This window comes from Arachis duranensis, chromosome 9 (genome assembly GCF_000817695.3).
Source record: "Arachis duranensis cultivar V14167 chromosome 9, aradu.V14167.gnm2.J7QH, whole genome shotgun sequence".
Lineage (NCBI taxonomy): Eukaryota > Viridiplantae > Streptophyta > Magnoliopsida > Fabales > Fabaceae > Arachis > Arachis duranensis.
Genome location: NC_029780.3, coordinates 37,725,432 through 37,742,977, shown reverse-complemented (window position 1 = coordinate 37,742,977; position 17,546 = coordinate 37,725,432). Strand labels below are relative to the sequence as shown.

The following is a 17,546-nucleotide window of genomic DNA, read 5'->3' as shown; positions in this document are numbered from 1 at the left end:
ATTCATACAAATAACATCCATAATTTCATATTAATAACATCCATAATATCCATAAATTCATACACATAACACTCATAATATTCATAATTTCATATATATGATGTCTATAATTAATAAATTTTTATAATTAATATTATCAAATTGTAAACTATACATCTTATTGTATTCTTCAAATTATCTCATATGTGTATTAATAGGTCATGATTTTAATTATTTTAATATTTTTATTTAATATTCGTATGTATGTTTATTTATTGATTTTAATATGACGAGTTCATAATTATTTTTAAAAATTTATTTTTTAATTTTTGTTTATATTTTATTTTTTTTAATAGTCTATATGTAAAATATAAATTATATAGTAGAAGTTGTTAAAAATTTTTAATTTAACCTCTATAATTTTTGCAGAGAATTATTGCATTTTAATGGATAATAATGCGATTGAGAGATGTTAAGGATTTGATTTGGGAGAAACTGAAATTTGAAAAAAACATTGATAACTCGAAACATACAATAAAATTGTAGGTGATAAGGAGGTGTACATTACTTGCAAAAATAAAAATTTTTATGTAATATTTTTATATTATAATTATTTTTTGACTACCTAGGATCACTCAACTCTAATATGTCCAATTACCACTGAACCCGCTCAATCTATCCCATCCGTTTTTTTTAATCATTTAATGGACGGCTTATAAAGGTGGAATAGCTTAGTTCCAGTAAAGTGTATTGGAACATGTGAAAACTTTCCACACTTCTTAAGTTCTTATGGGAATATTAGTTAGTTGGTGATTGTTATGGTGTCTAAAAGTATTTGTCTAATTTATTAAAAAAAGTTAAAAATTAATATTTAATTTTAAAAGTATAAAAGTAAATAATTATTAAATATTCAAAAGTTACCGTAAAAAATAAATTAGGCAAAAGTTAGACATCAAATTATAGACACTATAGAATTTTCTAGTTATAATTGTTAAGTTTCAAAAGGATGATGGAAGACATGATTAGGTGCAGCAATAAAATCCTGTGATACGCAAGACTTGTTTTTCTTGAACGGCATATGGTAATGAATACAAAAAGAAAAGCAAAGGTTCCCTTTTGGAGTTTCAGTTGCTTTTCAAGTATCACAAGCAAGCTTCTAAACGTTGGTTCACACACACATATATATAAAGGGCAACATTGCACACAAGAAGTGAGAGTTTGCCATGGCTTCTAAGAATTATAATGTTGTTGCTTTTAAAGTTGTCATACATTGCATTTTTTTTGTTGTGGCAAATTCCTCTGACTTGAGTTATCCAGCTGTTTTCAACTTCGGTGACTCGAATTCCGACACAGGTGATCTTGCTGCAGGGTTGGGGTTTCAACTTATCCAACCTTATGGACAGAGTTACTTCAATGCTTCTTCAACCGGGAGGTTCTGCAATGGTCGTCTCATTGTTGACTTTCTAAGTAAGTTTCTAACATTGTTACATTCATAGAATTTTCTTGCTTATATTTATTGCAATAATCATAATGTTCCTTTTTAATTTATATATTTACAGTTAATGTAGGTTGAACTTTAGTTGATGAAGCCAAGACTATGAATAAATAGTAGTAAAGGTATCGTCTGTGGTAATGGCAATAAAAAGAAATCAAGTGACGTGAGTTTAGTTACTTCTGTTGGAAGATAGTTTGATTTGTAATTCAGATAATGAGAGAATAGAACTAGGATCTGATGAAGAGAACTACTCATAAATATTTATGATCAACGAAAATCTACTAGTATTTGGTAGAGTAACTGCATTTTTCAAGTCTTAACCATTTGTCCAAAAGACAAAGCGTCCCTCCACAATTTGAAAATAGGTCCTCAATCATCCAAGTAACATTTAAGCGGCTCTATAAATAGTAATATGATAATGTGTCAGGAGCCTTGGATGATTAGAGACCGATTAAGAATTTTTAAATTGTAAAAAAATGCTTTGTTCTTCAAGTACATTTACTCCACTATTTAATCCTAGTAAGTCTCAGTACTCAAATTTAAATTTTAGATAGCTAGGACCTTGACACATCCTATTTGGTATTAAGGTATAAGGGGTATATATGTATACGCATAACATTTTTCATGTTGGTTGATTATTGTAGTGGATGCAATGCACATGCCATTCTTGAATGCCTACATGGACTCAATTGGTTTGCCAAACTTCCAGAAAGGTTGCAACTTTGCAGCAGCAGGTTCAACCATACTTGCAGCCACTGCAGCATCTTTATGTCCATTCTCCTTCGGGATTCAAGTATCTCAGTTTATTCGGTTCAAAGCTCGGGTTCTTGAATTGCTTGCAGCAGGTATATGACAATTCCTTTGGGATTCAAGTATCTCAATTTATTAGTTCATTTTCAAATTGTCGACACTACAATGTTACAGGTCAGAAATACAAAAAATATGTCCCGGCTGAAGATTATTTCAACAAGGGGATGTATATGTTCGACATAGGCCAGAACGATCTTGCTGGTGCATTTTATTCGAAAACACTGGACCAAGTTCTTGCCTCAATTCCAAATATTCTATTGGAATTTGAAACTGGAATCAAGGTTGGTTTAGTGGTTTGATGATGCTCCTTTGATTTCTTAATGAAATTAACTTTCACTATGTTTTTGTGTGTGCTAGAAACTATATGACCAAGGGGCTAGGAATTTCTGGATACATAACACTGGTCCTCTTGGATGCTTGGCTCAAAATATTGCCAAATTTGGCGCTGATTCGTCCAAGCTTGATGAACAAGGATGCGTTAGTTCGCACAACCAAGCGGCTAAAACCTTTAATCTACAGCTTCAAGCTTTATGCACTAAATTGCATGGCCAATATCCAGATGCAAATGTTACATATGTTGATATCTTTACCATTAAATCAAATCTCATTTCAAACTACTCCAATTATGGTAATTAAGTATTTAATTGGTGTGTTTGAGCCATAGTTTTAGTACTTTTCTCAAAATCACCGGTTCAAGTCGCAGAACCAGCCACCAATGTTGTAATTATCAGGCTAGGCGGCGTACATTTCACCTTTTGGGATGTTTGTACACCGGACTGTCCTTTTATTGACTTGCATCTCTTTCCTGGCATCAATTTATGTTATTGTTTGTTTGCAGGGTTTCAACAGCCTATTATGGTTTGTTGCGGATATGGAGGTCCGCCATTGAACTACGACGAACGAGTGACTTGTGGGTCGACAAAGAACTTGAATGGGACCATTGTCACAGCAAAGAGCTGCAATGATAGCAGTGTGTATGTGAGTTGGGACGGGACACATTACACTGAGGCTGCAAATCAATATGTTGCATCACAAATTCTCACTGGAAAATACTCCTACCCTTCTTTCTCTGGCAAAATGTTAATTCCTTCTCTTGCTCAAGTCACAACCACTGAATCCCAATCCATGTAGTGTGATAAACAATTATTTGATTCTTTCTGTACTCGTGTAGTGCAGGGTATATATATATGATTCTACCAAACAAACTTTGATTCCTTTTTCCTGAATTTATCTCGACAATTTGAAAAGGTTAAAAGTATTCTTTTCGTCCTTTGGACTAAGTTCTAATTTTGTTCTTAACTATTAAGACGTTTTATTTTTATCTCAAACAATGTTATTTAGTTCTATTTTAATCATTTAGTCAAAATTAAAAATTTTCTTCCAAAAATGCATTTTCTTCCATTATATATATATTTTTTTATATAACTGCAAAAATTATAATTATAGTGGTTATTGTGGTAGTTATAGTGATTTGAGAGTCAAAATGGTAGAAAAGTAAAGGAATAAAAAAAGATAATAATTGAGAAAAAATATATTTTTGAAAGAAAAAGTTTTAATTTTGACCAAAGTACAAAAATAAAACAAAATATAATGTTTTAAGACAAAAATATGACGTTTTAAACATCAAGGGTGAAATTAAGACTTAACCATATGTTAAGAACAAAAATAGTAGTACTTTACTCGTTCAAAAAAGATTGACAGCAGAACACTATGTCTATTTTATTGAATGAAAAGCTAAATAGTGAAAGTAAAAGAGGATAAATTTGTTATTTTCAAGCTATTATGTCCTGCAATTTGCATGGTCAGAAGCTTAGAAAGTAACAAAAAAAATGTTTAGCTTAGAAAACCATAATAAGCTGGTTTCAACAGATTTTATTCTACTTGGTTTCTTTTAGCAAGTTCTATACTTGATTAGAGATGCATCCCAGCAAGGTGAAAAAATACCCTTTCTATTATAGTCAATGCACATAATTTAGAATTGCATTTACAAGCCGATAAAAAGATCTTATTCACCAATTTTCTCAATCTAAATTGTAACATGAGAATAGTTACAACTTACAACTACACATTACACATTATGAATTTGAGTGTGTGAAAATTTGGAAAGCAGATATAACTATAATTACATAGCTATTTTCTTACTTCTTGGAGACATAAGCATAGTACTGTGCCATCGGAACAACGAAGGCAATGACCAACAAACCTCCAACAACCAGAGAGAACTGTCCACGCTTCTCTTCTGTCTCTTCCCTCGACTTGAAGTTAGACTCGCGCTTGTTGTCCTTAAATGTTGGTCCACCAGGATCTGGAAGGCCATCGATGGCAGCAACTAGCCGTTTCGCAGTGCTATAAATAGCTTCGTTGTACTTCTCATCCGTTGCCAATACTGCATACCGAAAAATTGGATATTGTTGGTTTTGTATCACATGGAAAAGTAAATGATTACAGCTGCTTCTCGTTGATGAAAATTTCAGAAGATTGACAAGTTTTATAAATGATTCGTTGTGATAAAAAGGAGGTAGACTTTTTGTGGATGAGTTCCATATGTAGTTATACTCATCATATGCATACTGTCATACATGAAAGTTTCCACCTCTTCTTTACCATTTAACCAACCAAACATGTCTAAGAAGTATAAAAGGAATTGGATTCAGACATAACCAAATGTTATATAATACATAATTCTTTCAAAACCACATGGATCAAACGATGTCATGGTGTCCTGTCACATATCTGTCTTCTATATAAAGAACAATGTATAAGGATTTATAATCAAGAAAACTTTTGCCTAGCATAAACATAAATATATAGGAGTTGTTTGCATATTGTGGGCAGATGTGCCTGACAAGCATGGGCATCTCAACCGTTCGGACCAAGATGCAACCAGATGCCAAGTTCAAAATTCATCAGCTTTGGTTTTTGCAAAGATGAACATATAAAGCTAGCTTCTGCTAAATCCAACTTAGAAATTGTTCAAAGCTGGCCCACCTAGTAGAGATCAACTATGTCTTATAAAAAATTTTACAACATGCATGATAGATCTTCTCATTTAATGTGTGATCTTTCACTATCAATTTAGAAAGCAGAGCTCAGACAAGAAATTTAACGAAAGAGAGCTAACAGTGAAAGATCATCATACATGATCGAATCGTGTAAACGCTTCACATGAGTGAATCTATTCCCATCAATAGAAGACATTCAGTTAAGTTAGGTTATAGAGCAGAATTTGGAAGTACCTGGAAGGTTCTCAGAGACAGTAGCATCAAGAACCTTTTCTCCAACAGCTTGGACAAAAGCCGGGCCACCGGTGATTGCTCCTTCCTTCTGGCTTGTGACAAGAACCACAATACCCTTGTTGTTGCCTTCTTCTATGGAAGGATACCAACGCTCCAAAACTTGATCAGCATACTCAAAAGCATCAGCTTTGCTCTGCAACCACATCACATCATAAAACCAAATTACTCTTATTTCCATTATCGCATTGCAAGGAACATCGATAAGGTTAGACAAGAACAACAACAATACAGTTTTCTCTACATGGCATCTGCTATATGGATCAAACTACGCAATCATGTTCTATGGCTTTAGAAGAAATAAATTACAATTCAGGTTAATGTTGCAGACTACAATTTAAAGCCATCATCGAAAAGGCCTCAACATACATGAGAAATATTTGCATGCTCTTGAAGAACATTTGATACTTGCTTCAAGAGCATCATCAACCACTCATTTTCATTTGTATGGTATTCAAATTATGTAAAAGTATAAAACAAAAGAAGTGTGTGGTTGTGAATGTTCCTAGAGCATGCATTGAACTTGCTTAATCTTTCACAGCACATCATGATAAGAATTTGTTTAATCTTTCACATTCTGTCAACTTCAAGTAAAATAACATGAAATCAAGTGCATTAACATAAATAAATAAAATTAAAAACATATAATTGTTGTAAATTATAACTAACCGTGAGTTTCCTAACAGTGACAAAGTTGATGTGGAAATTCTTCCTTGATTCCAAATCAGATAACAAGCGCTTCAAATCAGACCTTGTTACTCTGCTAAGCACTCCAGCATCATCAACCACATAAGTTTCTTTTGGAGGACCCTCGTTAAGAACATCAAATTCAGATGCAAATGCATTGCCAGTGTACAAAATTGGGTTGAAGTTGAGTGCCAAAGAAATAGCCAAAGCAGCAAGGCCCTGCTGGGCATGGTTCAACCAACTTGCACATGATGAAGGCTTAAAGGACAAAGTTTGATTCTTCTTGAGGCTTGGAATAACGGGTTTGAAGCAAAAGATGGAATTTGAGGGGGATAAGAGAGTTCTTGAGGATAAAGAAGCTTTGATGTTGAATAGTGGAGAGAGAGTGTGAGTGTGAGGAGGGAAAATGGTTCCCATTCTTGTTTGGGATTAGAAGAAGAAGAAGAAGAAGAAGAAGGAAAATGGGGTTTCAGTTTTCAGTTAGAGATGGAGAAGAAGAACAAGTGTTGTTCTGTTTCAACATCATTGAATGTTCACTCTTTGCTTCAAGATTTTGGGTGGTTTCGATTGGTTCGCTGTGTTTGAAAATGGATAATGTCTTTAGAACAAAAAATAGAGAGGAATTAGAATTAGCCACGTGAATCGTTTTAGACATCATTAAATTACTAGATTTAAACCTAATACTATAATTTTTTTCTCATAATTTTTTAGATAATTAAAAATAATAGATACATTTTATTCTATAATTAGTTATAAAATAATCTATATAACTCTTAAAATAAAAAATTGTATCATATTAAATTCTGATAATAATTATAATAAAACTGATTTAGCAATCTATATTTTATGTATATTAAATTATTTGTTTTAACAAATGTTTAAATTTATAAATTATATTTTTTGCACAGTCATATGAAGAGGTGATCCCTGAATTATTATAAAATCATAATTAAAAATGAATAACAAAGTTCGTCATATTTAATTTTTAACTATTATTTTAGTATTATTGTATTTGATTATTTTGTACATATAGCACTAAACAAACTTATAAAATAAATTTAAATATTGGCCTGTTTGTTTAATGGTGCTCTATGTTATAATTTTGATCATGTGCCAAAGTTAAAAGTGGTTGAAATTTTTTTTGATAATTCATATGAGAGATTATGAGATCAATGAAGCCATAATGCAATAGTAATAAGAATGTTGTTAATTATATATATAAGTAGACCATAACAATATGCAAATTGAATATTTATAATTGAAATTATTATTATTATTATTATTATCTGAATATAGATGTTAATTGTGTTTAACTATTATTTTATAATTAAAATGCTTGATGATTCGTAATAAATTCAACTAATTAAGAGTATTGATTAATGAAATACTTTTTATTTTAAGGAAAAACAATTATAATACAAGAGACTTCTTTTCATGAATGGCACCTATTCAAAATGGGTGACATGATCTAATGGTAAGAGAGCTGTTTTAGTGATTATCATCTATTTAAAAATTAAAATAGTTGACATGGCATAATAAAAAATAACTATATAGGATAAACTCATCTCATAATAACTTTTTATTAATTTTTATATAATAAAAATAGATAAATAAATTATACAACGGATAATATTATGGCATCAAAAATATTGATGTGACATATTTTGGTGTTAGTATATATACTTCTTTTTTTCAATTTATTTTAAAAAAATATTTTTTATAATTGCATGAAAATTAGCATTTAAAGCATAATTATACTAGTTGACAATCATTACTATTTTTAGTTATTCTAATTATATTAATTGTTAATAATTTTAATTATTAATCATTCTAATATAATTTGTAATTAAACATAATTAATCATAAATATGATACTAACGTTAATAGTTTTGTTAATATTTTCTATAATTCACATGTGGATTAATTAGTATCAAATTAATATCGATATCAATAAACAATTTCGTGCTATTGTATTTTCTTTTGTTCACGAGTCTAAATTTAAAAATCAAAGCATTTTTGTTCAATTTTCTAATTTGTTATTCTTTTTTACTACTTCATAGAATAATAATAATGTATTTTTCGTTTTTCATTGAAATTAATTTCTTTAAGGTACAAGTTACAATTTTTTATGATATTTTTTTGATGTAGTAATGTTATTATTCTTCTTTTGATAATTTGATAATTGTCTTATTCAAACTTATTCTTTTCGTCTAACGTTACAGCACGATTGTCCTTTGTCACGATTGTTTATAATATACCACATCTATCAAATACCACCTTGAGTTGTGTTCACTAATTCAAATTCTAATTTCATGGATGTAAGAGTTCAACAAAGGAATAAAAATAATTTTATAATATATTATGATTCTTTCTTAAAAAAATTATTGGCCTTTTGGTGTGTCAATGCAATGCCATTAATGTGAATAAAAGTCAATTTAGTTTTTTAATGTGGCTATTTTAAGAATCAGAAAATCGAACCGGTCATCGAACCACTTTAACTATTAATTCACTAATTCAACCGTGGTTTAATCAAAAAACTATTTTATAATAAAATAATAAATAAAATATAAATAAACACACTAAAACATAATTATAGTCTAATATATAACCACAAAACCATAAGTCCATAACATAACCATAATAAAATCAAAGAAAATTAGTAAATCACTGTAAAAACTAACAACAATAAAAAATTAAAGACAATAGAACCACAGAATATCATAATCAAGATTCAAAGAACATTATTAACAATCCTAAACTGAAACAAAGTAATGACAACAATAATTGAAAAAGAAAAATTAAAAATTATAGAGGTAAGGGAGCATCGAAAAGTTGGACGTTGCAGAACTGGAGAAGAGGTAGCCTGGACCACCATAAAACTGGAGACGTGGAGGCTGGAGTGTCGCAAAATTGGAGTAGAGAAGGGCTGGAGCGCGGTGGAATAGAACCGACGCGACAAAGGAACAATGTGAGAAGAGTTGCAGTGGGAATGATTGCTTCAAGTAACGGCGGAGACGATCATAATAAAAAGGTGGTTTCAAGTAGTTGCTACGGTGGCAGTAACACAGTGGATGGAGCAAGCGATGAAGTGAGGGAGGAGCTCGAAGGTGAGATGTTGCTGCCTGGTAGTGAGCAAGTGAGTGCTCCAGGAAGGGAATTAGGGTTCTGGGTTGTAGGTTACTATTTTCTTTCTTTCTTTTTTTTTATTAATGAATACAACAGCGTTGTTTTCATCCAAAATGTAAAAACCGGCCAAATTTTGGTTAAATTTGACCGGACGGTTTCCAGTCGATTCAGTGGTCCAATCACGATTTTTTGAATTGGCAGTTATGCCTTCTGACTGGCTTGCTTTTCTCGTCGGTTCGCAATTCGATCGGTCAATTCGAACCGATTTTGAGAAGCTTGGACTATTTTATACCTTGTCGCATTATATTAATAGCGGATGATGAAATTTATTTAACAAGAAGATGGTCTGAATTCGTAAAAATTCTAAATGTTCAAACTGATGACATTATTTTAATTGATTGTCATTACAAAAATGACTTAATCTATATGTGTCTAAGGCCAAAAATAAATTAAATATTATTTAAATAATTCACTTTAATTTATATATTACTACTATTAATTTTGGATATGTTATTTTTAATATAAAATTTCTTTTATTTTTTTTTAAATTTATTTTTATTTTTATTTGCTCCTTGTATAACTAAGAAAAACATAAATTAGCTAAGTTAAAAAAATCTGCTAATAATAAATAATACATTTAATATGACAATTATTTTAATTAATTATGTGAAAATATTGTAATGATAAAATAATTAATAGTTAGGTTAAAATTTATCAACAACTGTGAAATTAAAAATTTTAATTGTCCAATAATATATTTAGTTGGATTAAAATTTTTTTAACGTATAATCAATAGTATCATTTAATAGCAGCTTTCTTAGAGCTGAATTGTGAAACAACCCATCTTAGGGATGAAGGACAGAAGGAGTATTATGGAAGGAAGAAAAGTGATAAAAAAAAAAAAGGGTATTCACTAAAATATTGGGAGAAAAAATAAGGTGAGAATCAAGGAAGGCCATTAGACAAAAAAATATTTTTCCTACGACTGCTAATCCCAATCAGAACAATAACTATCAACCAATATGAGTCTCAGACATTCTACTGCCTATTAGATAATGGAACCAAAAAGCAATAACTAATCATTTCAGTCCAAAATTTCAACAAGCCATTTTAATTACAAGTCTCATAGAATATGAAGATTCATTTACCTGGTGAAAAGAGTGGAGTTTACTCTATGTCATCTGGTTACGTGGTAGCTTTTTAACTTTTTCACCCCTGCTAAAAAATCTGCTAGAACAATGTCAGCAAAAATCGTTATGGTACTCAATTTGGGACCTTAAAGTTTAGCCAAAGGTTAAAATTTTTTTCTAAAAAGTGATGTATAGAGGTTTATGTGTGCAAGCAAGACTCCAAGATAGGATAAGCTCGATTTTCTCAATTTGCTTCAGGTGCAGATCCCACTCAGGAAGGGTGACCCATTGTTTGGTCCACTGTGCAGAGACTGCATGGAGAATTTGAGTTTTCAGAGTGCTGATGACCGAAGAATTCCCATGAAAATGATGATTGGAGCTGGTTAACCATTTAAATGGAATGAATGGTGGAAGACACAAGGTGGCAATGGCAACAAACCTTCTGTAGTCTATTTGAAAAGTTCGTAAGGCAAGGATTTTCGAAGACAAGAAAGTAGCTCCTTCTCAAGTTGTTGCTCAAGCTGCTGTAGCTACTGAAGAAAACGCTCAAATTCTTTAGACCATCTCTACAAGTGACTCATCTGAATTTCTATTTATGATTTATCTGTCATAAAAAATAACTCCAAATCAGTTTTTGCGTTATAAATAGTAAATAAGAACTCAAAATATTTCTCTTTTTTTCTTTGGCAGAAACTAACTTTGAGTCTCTGTTGTGGTCTCATTTAATTAATTAATTAAAATTAATATAATTACTATTTTTTACAATAATATTATTTAAATTTATAAATTAAAAAATAATTTTCCATTAAAAATTATTAATATTAAAAAAATTCATATATAACAATAATACACAATAACAACTAGTTTTCAACAGCTAATTTTACAATGACTAATTTTACAACTGCTAATTTTTTTAATGTGATTAGCATTTTAAATTTTATAAATAAAAATAAACAATTCAACAAAAAAATTATTTTATAATGTGTAAAAATTAAATTTATTATCTTATATATAAACAAGTTTAAATTGTTAGTCACACGTCACACATGTTTAATTTTAGTTGCCTTCTTTATAAAAAAGTTTAATTCCTCTTAATAGGACTTCATTTGTGATAAGGAAAATAAATACAAATAAAGGAAAAACAACAGAATAGATAAGGGGGTTTTTCTATTAGACCTTTAAGATATCTGTTCTTAGCAACCTAGGTTACCGGAAAGGATTCCTTACTAGACCTTCAAAGAACTTGTATTTGACAACCTAGATAAGAGGGATGAAAATTGAATCACTCAATTTTCTCCATGCAACAAGCGAAGCAAATCACACCTCACTTCTCACACAATAAACGTGTTTAAAGCAACTGAAATTTTATTCATCAAAGTTATATAAATTGTCTCACCAAAGGTGTTTAAATAGGCACCTAACAAATTAACTAAAAGATTAGATAACTAATTTAAATCAGATTTGATCTTATTGGATTAGATCAGATTTAATTTAAATTTTAACATTCTAAAGATATGATAACTAATTTAAATCAGATTTGATCTTAATTGATTAGATCAGATTTGATTTAAATTTAAAATTCTTAAAAATACTACTAAGCAAATCGAAAGTAAATCAAATCTTCCAACAAACTCTAACAGCAAAACAAATTAAAATAAATTATTAAGAAATTCGAAAATAATAATAATTTATGCCTCCCACAGAATTTGGAAAGCATTATTGGGCTTCTTGCTGTCCTGACTTAGCCCAATGGGCCTTATGAGTTGTCGCCCTTTTAGCACTACTGTTTTTAATACGGACTCTTGGTTTTATTGGTCTTATTAATATTCAAGACTGACATGGTACAATTTTTCTAGTATTCAAATCCTTGAATATGACAAGATTACCATTCTGTCCTTAACTCCAAAATGACAAAAATACTCTTTTGAGCACGTATCAATTTGCCTCAAAAAATGTAGAAAAATTTAACTTTATTTTCTTCCAACGCTCTGTCTCCATTTTTTGTGAGAGGAATAGTGAACGGAGCTTTATTTTATTAACATTAGACATGCTCTTAAAGCCATATACGACAAAACTCTCTCTGTCTTTTTCTTTTGCTTTTTATTTTCTCTTTATTAAACTTAGATTCTCTTTCTTATCTCTGAGTTTTTCTATTGTTATTTCTTGTTTTAAAAATTTCCCATCTTAACTTTTGTTTATAGTCCATGTAGACCTTTCATTTTAATTAATGAAATTCTCTATCTATAAAAAAATATAATAATAAAAAGTTTGTTTTTATCCCAAAAGTACCTAAAGACAACATAGATCACTTTAATGAGAAAATACTTAGTTTGGTCCTTAAAATTATATTTGAGCCACAATTTAGTCCTTGACATTTCAATTTCCTCTATTTAGTCCCTAAACTTTATAAATTTTAATCATCTTAGTGCCTGCGGTAGTTTCCGCCACATAATCATTACTGGAGAGATGATGTGTACAACAGAATGCCACGCTGGACTCCACTAAAATGGCGACGTTTTTGTTTGGCGCTCAAACAGCCCAAAACGACGTTGTATCATGTTATATGTGATGGCAAACGTTTTAGTTAAACATGCACTACACCATATTCTCCCCCATAATAGGACTATTATTCTTTTTTCTCTTCTCTTCAATGGCGCTGCGAGTCTGACTTATCAGATTCGTTGAAGTCGCGATTCTCTTCTCTTCAACCACTTCACATTGCACCAGTCGTCTTCTCTTCACCTACATTGACTAAGTTTGAGGTAAGCAAAATAGTGAATAAAAAAACTTCTATACCCATGATGATGCTTTGTTTTTTTGCTTCACTTTTGGTTCCTCTTCTTTTTTCTTTTTATACATTCTAGCTAAATGCATTTTGTTTTGCATGTTAGTATATGTTAATTTTTGTGTTTATTCTCTGTTAGGGTTTATGTTTTCAGTGAATATCATTTAATTTCTTGGCTTATTAGTTAGATATTCGATCATTCCCTGTACCATTAATTTGATTTTAAATATTTTAGGAGAATTTTTTTGGATTAGCGTTTCAACATGGGTGTGTTTGTCTGATAATCAATGGATTAAGAAATAAAAAGATAGAATCAGATTGTCATATGCGATATGTTACATTTGATTCTTCCTCTGTTTTATTTAGAAGAGAGGTGCAGTTTCATCAAAGTCTTAATCACATTAAGTCAATTACGTATTGCATCTTGTAACATGGAGTAATTGATCTGATTTTTTAAATGAACTTGTTTTGGTCTGTTGTTTTTATAACAACAATGTAATTTATGTTTTAGCAAGTCTAACTGAACAGAGAAAAAAATATTTTGAAGGTAACATTATATACTCGTTATGTACTCTGTATATACTCCTATTATAATTAATTATCATCAATATTAAACTAATAAAAAAATAATCTAAGTAACAAAAACCTTGTCAAGATATGGTAAAGAGTAATCAAATTACATTATTTTTCCTTATTACATATCTCTTTCTTCAATTCAATTGAATCATTTGAATAAACATTGATGTGAATTTTGTTAGTTTCTTATACCATACTAGTTCTAGTTGTTGTTGTTGAGATAGGAGATTAATTCATTAAAATTATATATCACCATGGAGGATCATTTGTCAAAAATAAAGATGGAAGCTTGACATATTGCAAGTAGCGAATTTCAGAATTACTTGGGTTAGATACAGACACATTGGATATTTTTCAGTCAAACACTACTACAAACATCTTGGCTATGATAAGGTCAAGTAATGCAGGTGGTTGGTTCCTAACATGCCCTTGACAACTGGTTTGAGAGCCTTGACTAATAACGATGAGATGCTAAAAATATGCTTTTATGCTAGGAGAAACAACGAAGTTACTCATGTGTATTATGAGCATGGAGTCTCTGAACTGGATTATGTTGAGGAACAACAACCATCTAAGAAAAAAGAATTGATGTATTCGGATGAGTCGAATCCTCCACCGAAATATCCACCGCTGCCACAAGTACCCACCCTTGCCCCAAATTTAAGTCCCACACAAATACTCACCTCTACTTCAAAGCCAACTCCCATCCTAATACCCACACCTGCCCCAAGTCCAACACCCATCTCTTCTCCAAAATTAATTCCTACCCCAATATCCACCTCTATCTGAACCGAAACTCTAAACACAGCAACTGAAGTTAGGCCCAAATCCAAGCCTAATTGCAACCCAAAGTTACAACCCAAAAAATCAACTGAGGCCAGAAAATTAACCCAACCCAATAAATCAACCCAACTCAACAAATCAAACCATCCCAATAAATTAACTGAATCCAAAGATAGTAGAGTAAAAAAGAATTTGACCAAAGGTGTATGATATGTTAGAAGGCCTATGAAAAGGCAAGCAAGCAAGGAGCCTCCAACAAGATCATCATCTAAAAGAAAGCCAATTCATATAGAGATAGATTCCTCATCAGACAGCCATGAGAACAATTGCTAGGAATAAGGTGAAACTTAGGAGTCACATTGGAATTTTACCCCCAATACAGCATAGTAGGTTGGAGAAGATAAGGAAGGAATCAAAGAGTTGGAATCCTGTATGGCCTGGAGATGAAAAGTATGAAAAATTTGAAGTCATTGGCCACCCAACCAATATGGTAGTTAATTTGGGAGAGAGGCTATGTTCATGTGGTTTTTGGCAACTAAGTGGTAGCAAATGAATTATTTTTTGTTGCATGATCAAGATTCATCTTATAAGATACCATGATTTGGTTTTCTAATAAAAATATATTTAATTATTGTTGGTTGTATCTATTGTAATTCTGTTTGCAGGGATGCCTTGTGTCCATGCTTGTGCTGCATTGGCTAGGGCCGGAAAATATCTTGATGAATTTTGCCATAAGTGGTTGACAATGAATGCATATTATGACACATATGCATTCTATTTAAATTCTATTCCTAGCCAAGCAATGTGGGAGAAGTCTCCATACAATAGACCACAAGCTCCAAAATTCAAAAAGATGCCAGGGGCACCCAAGAAAGCACGTAAAAAAGATGCTAACAAGGACCCTGATGGAAGCAACAAGCAAAAGACCAAGATGAAGAAGATTTATAAAGAAGGTTTTTGTCGTTATTGTGGGGAAAAAGCCCACACCAAGAGAAACTGCACAAAAAGAAAGCTGAAGAAATGGCAACTGCTATAGTAGTTGCGGCTACTGCTGCTAAAAGTGGTAATTCCAACCCTGTTGTTCCTACCATTGCTTCTCAAGTTGTGAACCCTACTCATGCTATCTCACCTACTGATGTACCATCTCAAGTTGGTGCACACCAAGAAATTCAGCATTAAGGCCAGGCTGAGGTTGAACTTGGCATGAACCAACTAATTATGTCTCAGAATGAAGATTCTCTACAAGTAACAGTATATTTTAAATTATACCCTAAATTTAACCACTATGCCAATTTATTTTTTGTTCAAATTTTACTAACTTCACACTTTTTATAGATAGAGACTAGTCTAGGGCTACATAATGCAAGGCCCCAAAGCTTGCAACCAAAACAATGGTGTCCCAACCATCTAGTACTCCACCAATAGGGGAGTTCGCGATGCGGTTTGGTTTGATTTTTTAGAGAAAAGTCATCCGACCCAATCGTTTAATTAAACTGCGGTCGGTTTGTTCGGTTTTTTCAATCATTAGAAAAATGTAAAATTGTAGCCATCCTTGCCTAACAAAATTAAGCCATAATACCAGAGTGATAAACCCATATTTCATGAGTTCTTTTGTGCTTAATTTGAGTGATTTATATAATCCTTCACCTACTTATTCACATTAATTGCATGGTTTTACTTTCCCTTCCTTATTATGTCGTATTGTGAAAAACATGTTTCCTAAGCTTTAAAAATTAATTATTTTAATTATCTTTATTTCCATTCGATGCCGTGATTAGTATGTTGAGTAGTTTCATATTTTCTAAGGCAGAATGACTTAGAGGATGGAAAAGGAAACATACAAAAATGGAAGGAGAAAGCAAAATGGAGCTTTAAGGAAACTGGTGTTCACGCGATCGCATGGACGACGCGATCGCGTGCCAGAAGCGAAGATTCAGCGACGCGGCCGCATGACTGACGCGATCGCGCGCCTTAAGCAGAACGCACATGACGCGGTCGCATGACTGACGCGACCGTGTGGCAAGGAAAAGCTCCGAATGACGCGACCGCGTGACCCACGTGGACGCGTGACAGAGGCCACGCACCAGAAAATTACAGAACATGCCCCAGCGAGTTCTAAAGCCCTTTTTGGCCCAAATCCAAGTCGAGAAAGCATAGACCAGAGGTTATGAAGTGAGGAAAAGCATCCATTCAGGGGGAGCTCGCCAATTTTCTATTTTTTTCTATGATTTAGATTTAGTCTAGAGAGAGGTTCTCTCTCTCTTTGAGGATTTAGGATTTCTTCTTGTTTTAAGAGTAACTCTAGATCCCAGGTTTAATGTTCTTTTATTTTAAGTTTTACTTTTATTTATTTATTCCGACATTTGAATTGATTATTATAATTTGATTTATGAATTTCTCCCATGTCATGGATTGTTCTTTGAATTAATGATAACTGAGGTATTTTCAGTTTATAATTGTTCTCTTTGAATTAAGTTGCCATTGCTTCTCATCTAAGGATATTCTTATTATTCCAGCAATTTTATTTTTTTCCCTTTTGGTTCTGATTAAGAATTTAGTAACTCAACAGTTATCAAACTCAACGTAATTAATAATCGTTATTTTGCTAATTGAGCTGAACCTGAATAATCCCAACCTTTTCTTAGGAAATAATTAGGATTCAAAGGTCAATTTAATTAGTCCCTTGACTTTCCTTTGCCCTGGTAAAGGTTGACCAAGTGGAGTTTAGATTCAACTTTTATTATAGTTGAGAGAGATAACTAAGTTAGACCTCTAAATTCCCTTATCTTGCCAAAAGTTGTTTTGCAGTTATTATTTATTTTTAATTGCCATTTAATTCACTCGTCATTTAAATTACTTGCTTCTCACCTTCTAAACCCCGA

The 17,546-nt window shown here is 31.7% G+C and overlaps 2 protein-coding genes across 2 annotated transcripts; one reads left to right on the top strand and one right to left on the bottom strand.

Annotated features, from left to right (window-relative positions):
- The first annotated feature begins 1,163 nt into the window (after positions 1-1,163).
- On the top strand, positions 1,164-3,514 carry LOC107465470 (GDSL esterase/lipase At1g54790). Its single transcript, XM_016084445.3, has 5 exons — positions 1,164-1,446; positions 2,119-2,319; positions 2,399-2,565; positions 2,642-2,912; positions 3,123-3,514. Exons 1-5 carry the CDS (start codon positions 1,203-1,205, stop codon positions 3,413-3,415), a joined length of 1,176 nt encoding a protein of 391 aa, XP_015939931.1. The 5' UTR covers positions 1,164-1,202; the 3' UTR covers positions 3,416-3,514.
- A 703-nt stretch (positions 3,515-4,217) lies between these two features.
- On the bottom strand, positions 4,218-6,824 carry LOC107465476 (UPF0603 protein At1g54780, chloroplastic). The gene is made up of 3 exons (XM_016084454.3): positions 6,247-6,824; positions 5,521-5,713; positions 4,218-4,670 (listed from the first exon to the last, which is right to left on the bottom strand). Exons 1-3 carry the CDS (start codon positions 6,679-6,681, stop codon positions 4,423-4,425), a joined length of 876 nt encoding a protein of 291 aa, XP_015939940.1. The 5' UTR covers positions 6,682-6,824; the 3' UTR covers positions 4,218-4,422.
- Positions 6,825-17,546: the final 10,722 nt, after the last annotated feature.

Excerpts from the sequence above, each read along its gene's own strand:
- LOC107465470 (XM_016084445.3), top strand. The coding sequence starts at position 1,203 with ATGGCTTCTAAGAATTATAATGTTGTTGCTTTTAAAGTTGTCATACAT. Across the intron at positions 2,320-2,398 it reads TCTTGAATTGCTTGCAGCAG|GTCAGAAATACAAAAAATAT; the intron begins GTATATGACAAT and ends ACAATGTTACAG. Across the intron at positions 2,566-2,641 it reads AATTTGAAACTGGAATCAAG|AAACTATATGACCAAGGGGC; the intron begins GTTGGTTTAGTG and ends TGTGTGTGCTAG.
- LOC107465476 (XM_016084454.3), bottom strand. The coding sequence starts at position 6,681 with ATGGGAACCATTTTCCCTCCTCACACTCACACTCTCTCTCCACTATTC. Across the intron at positions 5,714-6,246 it reads TCACTGTTAGGAAACTCACG|AGCAAAGCTGATGCTTTTGA; the intron begins GTTAGTTATAAT and ends ATGTGGTTGCAG. Across the intron at positions 4,671-5,520 it reads TGTCTCTGAGAACCTTCCAG|TATTGGCAACGGATGAGAAG; the intron begins GTACTTCCAAAT and ends TTCGGTATGCAG.